At 36.5% G+C, this 12,521-nt stretch overlaps 2 protein-coding genes across 3 annotated transcripts in view; one reads left to right on the forward strand and one right to left on the reverse strand.

Moving 5' to 3' along the window:
• Nucleotides 1–440: 440 nt before the first annotated feature.
• LOC107681958 (aurora kinase A-interacting protein-like) lies at nt 441–3,220 on the reverse strand. Of its 2 annotated transcripts, XM_016478331.1 has the most exons (4): nt 3,084–3,220; nt 2,289–2,384; nt 1,732–2,198; nt 441–705 (listed from the first exon to the last, which is right to left on the reverse strand). In XM_016478331.1, exons 2-4 carry the CDS (start codon nt 2,338–2,340, stop codon nt 589–591), a joined length of 636 nt encoding a protein of 211 aa, XP_016333817.1. In that variant the 5' UTR covers nt 2,341–2,384; nt 3,084–3,220; the 3' UTR covers nt 441–588. The 2 variants fall into 2 exon arrangements, with proteins under 2 accessions (XP_016333817.1, XP_016333818.1); XM_016478332.1 differs by lacking the exon at nt 3,084–3,220 and having other exon boundaries at nt 2,289–2,546.
• Nucleotides 3,221–7,449: 4,229 nt separating this feature from the next.
• Nucleotides 7,450–12,521, forward strand: part of LOC107681985 (solute carrier family 25 member 33-like) — a 9,871-nt gene continuing 4,799 nt past the window's right edge. The window contains exons 1-2 of the mRNA XM_016478381.1: nt 7,450–7,605; nt 10,611–10,784. Coding sequence (XP_016333867.1) covers nt 7,565–7,605; nt 10,611–10,784 — 215 coding nt within the window. The 5' untranslated portion in view covers nt 7,450–7,564. The remainder of the gene's footprint in view (nt 7,606–10,610; nt 10,785–12,521) is intronic.

Here is a 12,521-nt window from a genome sequence, read left to right on the forward strand (position 1 = left end):
CATCATTAATTATATGGAATACTTGCACTTTATTCATTTCAAAATATATTTAATGAACATCTAAAAAGATATATTAAAACTGTGGTAGACAACTTACATATAATACATTAATAATACAAATTATTTAGTAAAATCCTATAATTAACTAAAATAAAATACATCTGACATTTAACAGGTTATTCCATAGCATTATAGACATAAAATTATTATTATTTTAATTGTTGGTTTGGAATGAGGCCTGTGAGCCTCAGGATTAATAAGATGCACTACAGTATAGTAAATAGACTACACTACAGTAGGCATGGAGATGATTTGCTTCACCCTAGTGGTGACTAGAGAATATAGTTTCTAAAAAAAAAAAGGAGATGGTTTTGTTTGTGTCATTCATATAAGGTGTAGGTGATATGGGCTGTTAAAACATTGCACAATTAAGAGGTGGGAGATGAGGCCCTTTTATTGCAGTAATGAGTACATATATAGTACATATGGATTTCAGGTCACTGTTTTGCTCCAGATGCAGTAACAGTAGAGTGAATGGTATTATGAACAAACACAAGTCAAAAAATATTTAAATAGCACAGATGTTAATTAATCTCTTTTAGTCTGACTCGTTCGGACATAGACTTTGGGTGCTGTCCATCCATCTGGGGCTCTCTTCAGTCCAGCTCGCCTAACGATTCGGGCAAGATCTCTCTCAAACTTAGCCTGAAAATTTAAGAAATAAATTGAATGGAACAATACATCAGTATGGTCTCTAAATGTAAATGTCTTGTATTTGCAAAACACTTCAAAGTTTGAAAATACAACTTCCAACAGATAGGCTACCTGTTTTTTTTTAATAGACTTCACCCAAAAAAACACAGCTTATGACTTGAATACCTCTGCACCCAATCACTAGAATAAGGAAATCACTTTTACAGCACCTTCTGATCACACTGCCAAAAAGTGATGTTCTTCCCTAGTATTTCTGTATTGTTTTTTTAGTGCAAATGTCTAAAGAATCTTAAATCAATATACATTTACTTCAAAAGCATGTTTTTTGAGAAACTGAGCTTGATTAAAAAGTGAAAAAGAGAGGTAATGATTAAAACAAGAACAAATATTTGCCAATGTTATTAGAAAATCTTTATTCAAATTGAAAACAACTTCAATTTGACAGGTATTTGTTCTTGTTTTAAGCTCACTTAATTTTGTCAGAGTTCTCAGAAAGCATGCCTTCCTATGTTAAAATTTGCATATCAGTAAATGTACCCTGATTTAAGTATTTTTCCATATTTGTACTGTAAAACAAAACAAATACTGAGAAGGTTTTTTTTTTTTTTGCAGTTTATGCAACATTTCATGCCATGACTATGAATTTAAGACCATACACTCCAATTTATGACCTTTTTAGGCCTTAATTTGTTGAAGGGTGAATTTGAACTTTTTAAGACATATTTAACACCACAGAATCCCTGAATATACTTAGTTATATTTTAAATCACATAACACAAAAAACACTATTTACTCTTGGTGTCTAGATCAGTGGTTCCCAAACCTGTCCTGGAGGACCCCCTGCCCTGCACATTTTGTGTCTTCCTAATCAGACACTTTAGTTCTTGCAGTCTCTACTAACCAGCTGATGAGTAGAATCAGGTGTGTTAGATAAGGGAGACATACAAAAGGTGCAGGGCAGGGGGGCCTCCAGGACAGGTTTGGGAACCACTGGTCTAGATGACTAACATAATTGACCTGTTTTTTCTTCCTCCTGACATCTTTCACCCTCCTCCTCAGGAACTTGGTCCGTTTTAGCAGCTTCTTGTATTTGTTCCTGTTCATCTTCCTTCGTCGGTTCTGCAGCACATTCTTGCAGTTCAGTGGCGTTGAGCTTTCCCCATCCTCCAGTAATGGCACCGCAAATGGAGGCAGCACCATGGATTTTGCCAGAATCTCACCTTCATCCAGAGGCGGTGAAGCCTCCAGCAATGGGGAGAGAGAGTAGCGCAGAGAAAGCCAGCTTTCCAAGGGTGAAACTGATAGTTTACGGGGCACAAGAACCTCCTCTAACTCTGGCTCAAGAGGTGTCCATAGTTTGGGTGGAAGTTTGTTGTCAGCGGCTGAAGTGAAGCATCTGTTTGAATATTTAAGAGCTCTGAAATGAGTAGAATGACAGTGTTGCACAACACTGCATAATGCCTGACTCTGGTTCTGCAATGAACCTGGAAAACAAAAGAAAAAAGTATGGGACATTGTAGAACTATCTAGAAAAATGAAATGTGTTATTGATGCAAAAATGGAATAAGCTTTACCAGACACTTTGAAAAGCAGATTCAGCCGTGAAACCACCCTTGGAAGAAACATGGTTTACAGTCCTATGGCCGTTGCACCCTCAAGAGCATCATGGACTGAAAATATAATATACAATATATATAGTTGTGTAGCTTCCAAATGGGTGTTTTGTTAACCACAAGCAATTTTATGTCCCAGGGATGATTTTTACAGATTTTCTTTGCAATATATAAAGGTCACGATAAAGCTGTCTTGGAAACTAATTATTTGCAAAGCAACGCATGTATCTTTAAGCATAAACGCATAAAATACCTTGAAATGTATATCTTTTATTACTACTATACTCAGTTGTGGTTTCCATCACGACCAACAACTTTGCCACTAAGTATTTCTAAAGTTAGTGTATTTTTAACCAAAAATACATGGTTTAAGTAAATATGATCAGTAAATAAACAGCATGCTTTAGACGAAATACGAAACGTGTGAAGAAAAGATACAATTGCTAAAATTGCTATAACGTTAGCCTTAGCAACAGCAACACTGTAATCAGGGTACAACTAATAAAATCACTATTTATATATATAAAATCACACAAAACTGATATACTGACAGGAACGTCACGGTATAGACTACACTGTATAACGTTACTATTCAGTTCATGCTGGAGGAGTCTTTCATTCAGCTTTAATTCAAACCAGCTGTTAGCGTGGCTTCATAGCGTTAGTATTGGGTGATAAGTATATAGACATTAATACATCTGTAAACAAGTAGGCAACTCTTATGCTCTTTTAAGAAATACCAATCAGATTACATACCTTGCCAGTTAAAAAATGTTCAATGTGACTCTGCCTATTTCCGGTCCATTGAATATGGAGGTTCCCCTGAGAACGGATTTAACCTTCAAAGGTTCCGAGCCAGATATGTTGCGGTACAAATAGCTGTTGTTCTGTGGGCTATGTCTGAGTCGAATCATATATTTTCCTGTGTCAAATCCTATGGTCAAATCAGACTGAACGGATCATTCCGGTTGTTTTGGGAAGTGTAAATATCACCAAAATATGGTCAAATATGAACGGAAAATTATCATTGTCGTTGTGGATAAAAACGAATGAAATATCCAGATATTCTAAAAACTGTAAAAATAGAATAATAGTATTGTTTTATAAAACAATCTTGTGTTTTTTTTTAAACAGTCTAACATTTTCAAAACAGAGAACGAGTGTCTTTCTCACGTCTTGCTATGTCACATGTTTCTCCTGTGTCGCAGATTTCCCAGAATCTAAAACCGTGCTACTGCTATTTATTTATTTACGGAACAAATAATATTTACAACAAATTACAACAAATATACATGAAGGGATAATTTAAAAAAATTACACAATAATATACCAGATAGTCTACAGAAGAAAATAAAGAAGTAAAACAGAAGATAGATAGATAGATAGATAGATAGATAGATAGATAGATAGAAAAGAAAGACAAGAAGAGAAAACAAAACAAACATTTAACAGCAATCAAATATTTCTTCCTTTTCCAACCGTACAACTGATCACAATTTTCTGTGCAGATTTTCTCGTTTTTTTTTCTTTAGTCCTTTTATTATTTTGTTTAGTTTGTTGCGTAGGTCTGTGATGCCTTGTGCTTGTATTTATTGCTCTTATTGCAATTTATTTATTTCTATCTGTGTTAACTACTTTTGTACTGATACAGTAAATAGCCTATGTCATCTTTTCCAAAATAATAATAATAATAAATAATTTAATTGAGATGTTAATTGAGAATAGCACGCATTTTCTCATTCTTAATAGGCATATGAGAAATACATTTATTTATACAATATTTCAATGCATTTAAAATTATGTATACAATATTTATTAAAATATATTCAAGAACATATCAGTGAACATTTCACTTAATTACATGTGTGTCTTGAATAAATATTGGCACTCGTGTCATTATAACCATGAAATTCATATTCTGTATTGCTTTAGCTGGCAGCACCATTGCACATACCCTGCTTATGTAATAAAAGCGGTCTGTTGTGTGTTGCTTTGGTGGATCCAAAAGGCAAAACTCTGACCATGAAGGTCATGAACTGTCTGAACTCAGTAGCATAAATCAGCCGGAATTTGGAACAGAATCAAACCCCAGGACATCTCAGTCATTTTATATTTGATATTCCCTTGGAGAGATATGCAGGTAATTTAAGCTAATATTAGATCCATGCTGTCTCATCTGAGGTTTTCAGAAGATAGAATTCATATGTGACAGTAATATCACTTGCCAAGTCATGTTATGTAAGTAAAGTGTTTTGCCAAGACTGTCTGTCATTAAAATTAATGTAGCCAAAAAAAGGCATGTGACCAGAAACACCCACAGAAGAACTGTCAACACGGTAAAGTAACTATGATCAAGTCTTATTTTTTTAATAAGTCTTGTATTTAGGAATTTAAATTTAGTACATTAAATGTGTTGTGAACAATCAGAATTGAAAAAAAAAAAACTATTTAAACAAAGCAGTTAAACAAAAACAGAGCAGAAGTGGTGGTGATAGTTTCACTATCTGCAAGGCAAGGTAAATATATCTGGAATAACTAGTCCTACAGGATGTCTATATGAGGCAACCATAAATATTTACTGCAGCCTTAAAATTAAAACAATAGAGAACTTTAGGTGTTTTTCTGTAGGGCGTTTATTATTAACCAGTGGATATCTTCAACAAGATGATGATAGTGCTACGTTTCTTGTTTTTCTTTTTTCTTTTTTTGGTTATCCAGCATAATTAGTAAACACAGTGCAGTGTCAACAACTCTCAATGACCCACTTATCAGTACATAGTTAATAGGTGTGCTGTTAGATTTTTGTACCTCCCTCCCCTCACACACCCCCTCTTCTCATAGGCTGCTTCGCTCGTAGCAGCTTGTCTGTCCAATTATGTTTTTTACATGCCTGAGTGCTGGATATCCTATCATATTCACTCCACAATTTACAACAGATATGCTGCAGGAGTCTCCACCATTTTAGTTTGTCTATTTTGGCAAATTATGCATTAGGGTGCTCTATATGGAAAAAAAATACATTTTGCATTTGCAAAAAATTAATTATATTTACATGAAAGAATTAAGCATGTGGCACTGCAGAAATGAATTACTAAATAAAAATGATTGACTGTGTTTTTTATGTATTTAACCTGTTAGGTTAAATACACTGTAAAATGTTACATATGATATTAAATAGCTAAATATACGTAAGCTTCATACCTCTAGATATAAAAATCCCAATAGCTATTAATTTCAAATCAAAACAAAAAGTTTAAACTTACAGGGTTCATTGATTCTCCAAGTTTCATATTCACGAATACAGGATATTATTAATTATATTAAATATAGGAAATAGGCTATAGAATATAGGAAAAGATTTATTAAATTTGCATTTTAAAGTATTTTTGGATTAAAGAACTGTAGAACCATATGGAACTATACACTCTAAAAAATGCTGGGTTAAATATAACCCAGCGCTGGGTTAAAAATTGACAAACCCAGCTATTGGGTTGTTCTGACCCAGCGGTTGGGTTCAAAACAACCCAACCGCTGGGTCAGAACAACCTAATAGCTGGGTCAGAACAACCTAATAGCTGGGTCAGAACAACCTAATAGCTGGGTCAGAACAACCTAATAGCTGGGTCAGAACAACCTAATAGCTGGGTCAGAACAACCTAATAGCTGGGTCAGAACAACCTAATAGCTGGGTCAGAACAACCTAATAGCTGGGTCAGAACAACCTAATAGCTGGGTCAGAACAACCTAATAGCTGGGTCAGAACAACCTAATAGCTGGGTCAGAACAACCTAATAGCTGGGTCAGAACAACCTAATAGCTGGGTCAGAACAACCTAATAGCTGGGTCAGAACAACCTAATAGCTGGGTCAGAACAACCTAATAGCTGGGTCAGAACAACCTAATAGCTGGGTCAGAACAACCTAATAGCTGGGTCAGAACAACCTAATAGCTGGGTCAGAACAACCTAATAGCTGGGTCAGAACAACCTAATAGCTGGGTCAGAACAACCTAATAGCTGGGTCAGAACAACCTAATAGCTGGGTCAGAACAACCTAATAGCTGGGTCAGAACAACCTAATAGCTGGGTCAGAACAACCTAATAGCTGGGTCAGAACAACCTAATAGCTGGGTCAGAACAACCTAATAGCTGGGTCAGAACAACCTAATAGCTGGGTCAGAACAACCTAATAGCTGGGTCAGAACAACCTAATAGCTGGGTCAGAACAACCTAATAGCTGGGTCAGAACAACCTAATAGCTGGGTCAGAACAACCTAATAGCTGGGTCAGAACAACCTAATAGCTGGGTCAGAACAACCTAATAGCTGGGTCAGAACAACCTAATAGCTGGGTCAGAACAACCTAATAGCTGGGTCAGAACAACCTAATAGCTGGGTCAGAACAACCTAATAGCTGGGTCAGAACAACCTAATAGCTGGGTCAGAACAACCTAATAGCTGGGTCAGAACAACCTAATAGCTGGGTCAGAACAACCTAATAGCTGGGTCAGAACAACCTAATAGCTGGGTCAGAACAACCTAATAGCTGGGTCAGAACAACCTAATAGCTGGGTCAGAACAACCTAATAGCTGGGTCAGAACAACCTAATAGCTGGGTCAGAACAACCTAATAGCTGGGTCAGAACAACCTAATAGCTGGGTCAGAACAACCTAATAGCTGGGTCAGAACAACCTAATAGCTGGGTCAGAACAACCTAATAGCTGGGTCAGAACAACCTAATAGCTGGGTCAGAACAACCTAATAGCTGGGTCAGAACAACCTAATAGCTGGGTCAGAACAACCTAATAGCTGGGTCAGAACAACCTAATAGCTGGGTCAGAACAACCCAATAGCTGGGTTTGTCAATTTTTAACCCAGCGCTGGGTTATATTTAACCCAGCATTTTTTAGAGTGTACAGCTTAAATAAATTCACTCAATAAAAATGATTGACTATTGCGAATTTATCCGTATTTAACCTTTTATATATTGCAGAATGTCACACCTGATATTCTGCAGCAGTTTAATTTTACACTTTTGTTTGTGCATAAACCGATGGCGTGACGTCATGGACAACACCCCCGGCCAGCCCCTATGACGTGGGTCCAGGGTACTTATCCGGGTTTAAAGCAAAAGCTAAAGAAGACGGTTGTCGAGCATCGTCGGGCCGCTGGCCTAAGCGACTACGTTTAGTTTTTATTTTAAGTCTAACGTTTTTGTGAGATACGATGGCTCTTTGAAATGGCGCAGAAAGACACGCTGTTACATCTCTTCGCAGGGGGGTGAGTGGAAATGACTTTTATATTCATATGAAACCGAAGATGACGGTCGATAGCAGCTTTAAACGCAATGCGGCGACTTGTCTAATGGCACACTCATCTCAGAAGAGAAGACTGTTTTTCTGTTATCAATATCTCTTCTGTGATATTTTGAATATGAGTTCAAATGAAGACAGCTCTTGTTAGCTTTTAGCTAGCGGTGAAACTAGCCAGCGCAGCATCCAGTCACACGACCGAAGCGTTTTAGATTACGTTTAAATACGCGAGCGTGTTTAGTGCTCAAATGACATTATTATTATATAGATAGTTGATAATACTTTTATTAACAGTTGTAAAATGTTGCCTGGTGAGTAAAAACTTTATTTAGGTCTAGCCTGTCAAAGACAGCAGTGTGTTGCATTACGTAATTATGTCATGAGCCAAGAGAGACGAGACGAGGTTCATCTCTCGCGAGCTCTTCATGTGCTGCTATTAAAATTGAAATATATGCATATGCATGTGAAATGTTGATTTATGAAATTACTAAATAATCGTCTACGCAGAGCTAGTTTGCACCTTTGTATATTTAAATAGAAGCGTCTTGCTTTACATAAACACATCCAATGTCATTCCGCAGTTATTTACGTCCCGCGACCCGTATTTGATATCCGTACTTATCTACTACTCCTTAAAGACTACTATTGATATATTGGTGTCATTTTGCACTCGTGAATGTCATACTTTCTCGACAAAGTGTTTTGTGCGCATTTCAATGCGTTGGCTTTGCGCAGGCTGCTCAATTGCCACCTGCTAGTAAAATGTAACTGGAGAAGTGCTTGCTTCTTTCAAGGACAGAGAGCTTCATACTTCTGTCAAGAATGCAAAAGCATGTGTACTAGACTAGAGAGTAATGAATGTAGGTGAACGTGTCTGCTTTTTTTAAAAAGTACATTTGAAGTGCATGTGTTGTTAGTTTAAGATTTCACATGCGTTTTCATAAGTGTTTGAAATATGGTTGAAAAAGTAATTCAGTCTTTTTTTTCCATGTATACAAACCCATTAATACGATTTGTGAAATTATGAAGTGATTTTGTAAAGTCAAAATATTGCACAATAATTCAATAATAGCGTAAAGTATTTTAGTTTGTATTATTTGGAGTGTATTTTTCTTTCTTTATTAGGATATAATAAAAAACATTTTTTGATTAAAATGTATTGTATAGTGCTCATAATAAATATAATTTTTTGTCAAAATAAATGCAGCAGCTTTGCAGAACATTATATATAATACATACATACATACATACACTTGTTGGAGGCAGAAATTATGTCCTCAAATGAGGTCAGAAAAAACTGTAATGTAATTGTAATTTTCCTGCTGTTTTCATATGGTGAAAACTTGATAGGCATAGAAGGATGTTACCACATGAGGTTTTGCATGTTGCCAGTTATTTTTCAGTTATATAACTGAAGTTATAAGTTAATAATTTCAGGGTTTGAGCTCAATTAAACATTAGTTAGATTCAGGTGACTTGTTGTGAAGGGCACAGACATCTGCGTGTTTGTTTTATTCAAACATGGGCATTATATAATCATGCCCCAAGCTTTGTTTGTTACAAAACGGTCTATTATAAAAACATTACCATTGGTGCTCTGCGAGCTAGCTGAGAAGGCAAGCTGTGTGAAGTAAGTCAAGAGGAGACTTGCATCAGTGTTGGGCTTAAGGCTTTTGTTGAGGATGTCTGCCCTTGTAACTGAATGTGCTTCTCAGACAGATTTGTGATTAATCTGTCCTTTATTTCCTGTCCTGAGGTCAGAGGCATTGTGTTCTTCACATGTCTTGTACTTCTGTAGCACAACCCGTGACCTGTGTCAACATGTTTTGACTTCTGTGAAACATGATCTGTGATTTGAGATCTCGCAATTTATTTGCCTCAAGTCTCACTAGAAATAAACAAGATACATGACAGGTGATTAAGTGTAATTGCTATGTACTTTGGTTATAAAAAATGTCTTACAGGTTGGACTGGATTCTTCCTACTTCATTAGTTAGCTAAGCTTTGTTGTTTTCATTTTTAATTTGTTTACATGATCATGTCCTTCATCTCAGTTTTCTGATTTGATTTGGAGCCAATTAGGTTAAACCAGTGTAGGACTCTAATCCTTTTATTTTGTAACGTGAATCATGATCAATGTCACCTACGTCACATTGTGTCATTTTGATGAAGTTCAGTTTGTTTCCCTTGACCTCACTCTCATACTCTTGACTCTTAAAACAGCCAGGAAGGTTGTCCACAAGCGTTGCTGACGCACACACATATATTTGTGTCTAAAGTTTAGTTTGAACTGGATTTTAATGATACCTCAAACAGCAAATGTAACGGCAACCTTTATCAAATTTTGTACTCGCAAGCTTATGCCTGTTTATTTAATCTAGAGGTCCTCAGCCTTTTTTGGACACAGCCCAATTTTTAGGTTGCAAAATTCTTTTGAATTTATATTATTTAAACTTTTTTATTATTAGTTATATATGATATTTCTTCCGCATTTATTTTAGATATGTTATAGATATTGATACTCGATATTGATATTGATCATTCAATAGTTCGGGGTTGGTAAGATTTATTTATTTTGAAAAAGTCTCATGCTCACCAAGATTGCATTTATTTGATCAAAAGTACAGTAAAAACAGAAATATTGTGAAATATTATTATAATTTAAAATAGCTGTTTTCTGTTTGAATATATTTTAAAATGTAATTTATTCCTGTGATGGCAAGGCTAAATTTTTAGCAGTCATTACTTGAGTCTCCAGTGTCACATGATCCTTCAGAAATGATTCTCAAATGCTGATTTGGTGCTGACGAAACATTTCTTTTTATCAATGTTGAAACCATTGTGCTACTTAATTTTTTGTCATGATTCTTTGATGAATAGAAAGTTCAGAAGAACAGCATTTATGCAAAATAATCTTTCCTGTTACATATGACGAATTTAGTTGCTTAATAAAAGTATTTATTTTCTCCACAGATGTGGTGGAACCGTAGGTGCCATCATGACCTGCCCCCTGGAGGTGTTAAAAACCAGACTACAGTCATCTGGCCTCACCCTCAGACCTGTTTTCCAGTTCCAGCTGGGCACATTCAATGGTGCTGGCGTCATTAGACCGGGACCCGTTACCCCTGGCTTGCTACAGGTGTTACGGTAAGCAAGGAAGTACAAACAATATGACCCAGTCATCCACCCTGAATGTAGATCCAGAACCTCTGTGGGGCGGCACTGCTTGACTTCTGAAGTCTTTTATGTGGATGCATTTAGCAACTGGATTTGATCTTTTAAATGAAAGCAGATTAAAGCAGCTCTTATCCTGCTGTTAGCTGCTGCAGTTGATGATGATAAGGGGCGGGGTTTGTCTTATGTAAAGGCAAAAGCGATTGCAAGTGTTCCCTGTCAATGTCTATTTTGGGTAATTGGGCATGGCATTGCTCTCAGGAACCGGCACTGTCACATGATGCCTTCTTGCTGTGCTTGGGTTACTAGCTGCAAACACAAGGTGTCCCTGACGAAGCGTCTCTGAGGGAGTGTACGGGTCTACGTGACTTCCAAAACTTCAAGAGAGACATTTCAATTTAGTCGAACTATTCAGTATCTATCTTCGAAAAAGGACACCATGTTTAGCCTTTATTCTTCATGAGGAAGCATTTAACTTGTGACTCATTTTTTAATAGTTTCTAGTTTAAAGGGGTCCTATTATGCTCTTTTTACAAAGTCTTGATTTTATTTTGGGGGGTGTACTAGAACAGGCTCTCATACTAGGTTTTTCGAAAAACACATTATTTTTCACATATTTTACATTATTACAACACCTCTCTCCCCAGTTTGGCATGAACGGCTCGAATAGTTCCTGTATCAAATGAAGGCCCGCCTTCTGAAATACGAAATGTGCTGTGATTGGTTAGCTGGGCCAGTGTGTGTTGTGATTGGCACTAGGCTTGCCGCGATAGATTGTTGATAGTTAAGCCGCAACACCGGTTATGTCACTTGCCCACCGCGTCACCGACCCCCACCGTCGTTTAGATTTTTTTATAGTAATAAAAATCATTTAGTTCAGTAAAAGAACAGACACTACAATTAAAAACTGAACGCGGCTGCTCAATGCAGTTGAACGACAGTTGCATCACAGATCAGATTTAATTTCTCCAGTGAGGAGAGTGAGTCGAGCTGACTGACGAGAAGAGTGAGGTGAGACAGACAAGACGATCGCGGATGATTTAGTTTAGAAACGAAATGCAAAAGCACCTGTTTGGCAATATTTTGGATTTTGAAAAGCCTGTTGACTTTTGCCGTTTCTCTAAGGTGATTTTGGAAGTTTTTTTTTAAACATTCATTTCTTATTTAATTGGTTCCACATTGTTTGCTGATTTTTACTTCATTTAAACTTGGTGTCATTTATTTATTTTATTTGACATCAAGGTGTATGCCGTGCCTCCAAGCTTTCTTACTCGTTTTGCTAATAAACGTTCTACGTTTCTTATTTATTTGGTTATATATATTATACGTTTACTTAGCCTATTTCCAGTTTTGTATACCTATTTAAACTTTATGTAAGTTATTTGTTATTTTATATTAGGCATAGCCTGCCCTATAGCATGGTGTATTTTTATTTGTTTTGTTAATAAAAGTTCTATGTTTTATATATATACGCTAAAGTGAGTTTGACGTTGTATTTTGTTGTTGCATTCAAGCAATTGACGCCTAACTGCCGCTAATTCGAAAGTGAAAGTAAAATGCGCATGCCGCTTTTACAAGCTATTTAGAAGGGAAGGAAAAGAGGGAACGCCCCCGCCCCTGTGGTGATACCGGTAATACCGGTGTTGTCACACGTCGATTAACTGGTGGGAAAATTTCCTCACTGTCACAACCCTAATTGGCACCCCTCTG

Source organism: Sinocyclocheilus anshuiensis, unplaced genomic scaffold, assembly GCF_001515605.1.
Source record: "Sinocyclocheilus anshuiensis isolate Anshui unplaced genomic scaffold, SAMN03320099.WGS_v1.1 scaffold2090, whole genome shotgun sequence".
In the NCBI taxonomy this organism is placed as follows: domain Eukaryota; kingdom Metazoa; phylum Chordata; class Actinopteri; order Cypriniformes; family Cyprinidae; genus Sinocyclocheilus; species Sinocyclocheilus anshuiensis.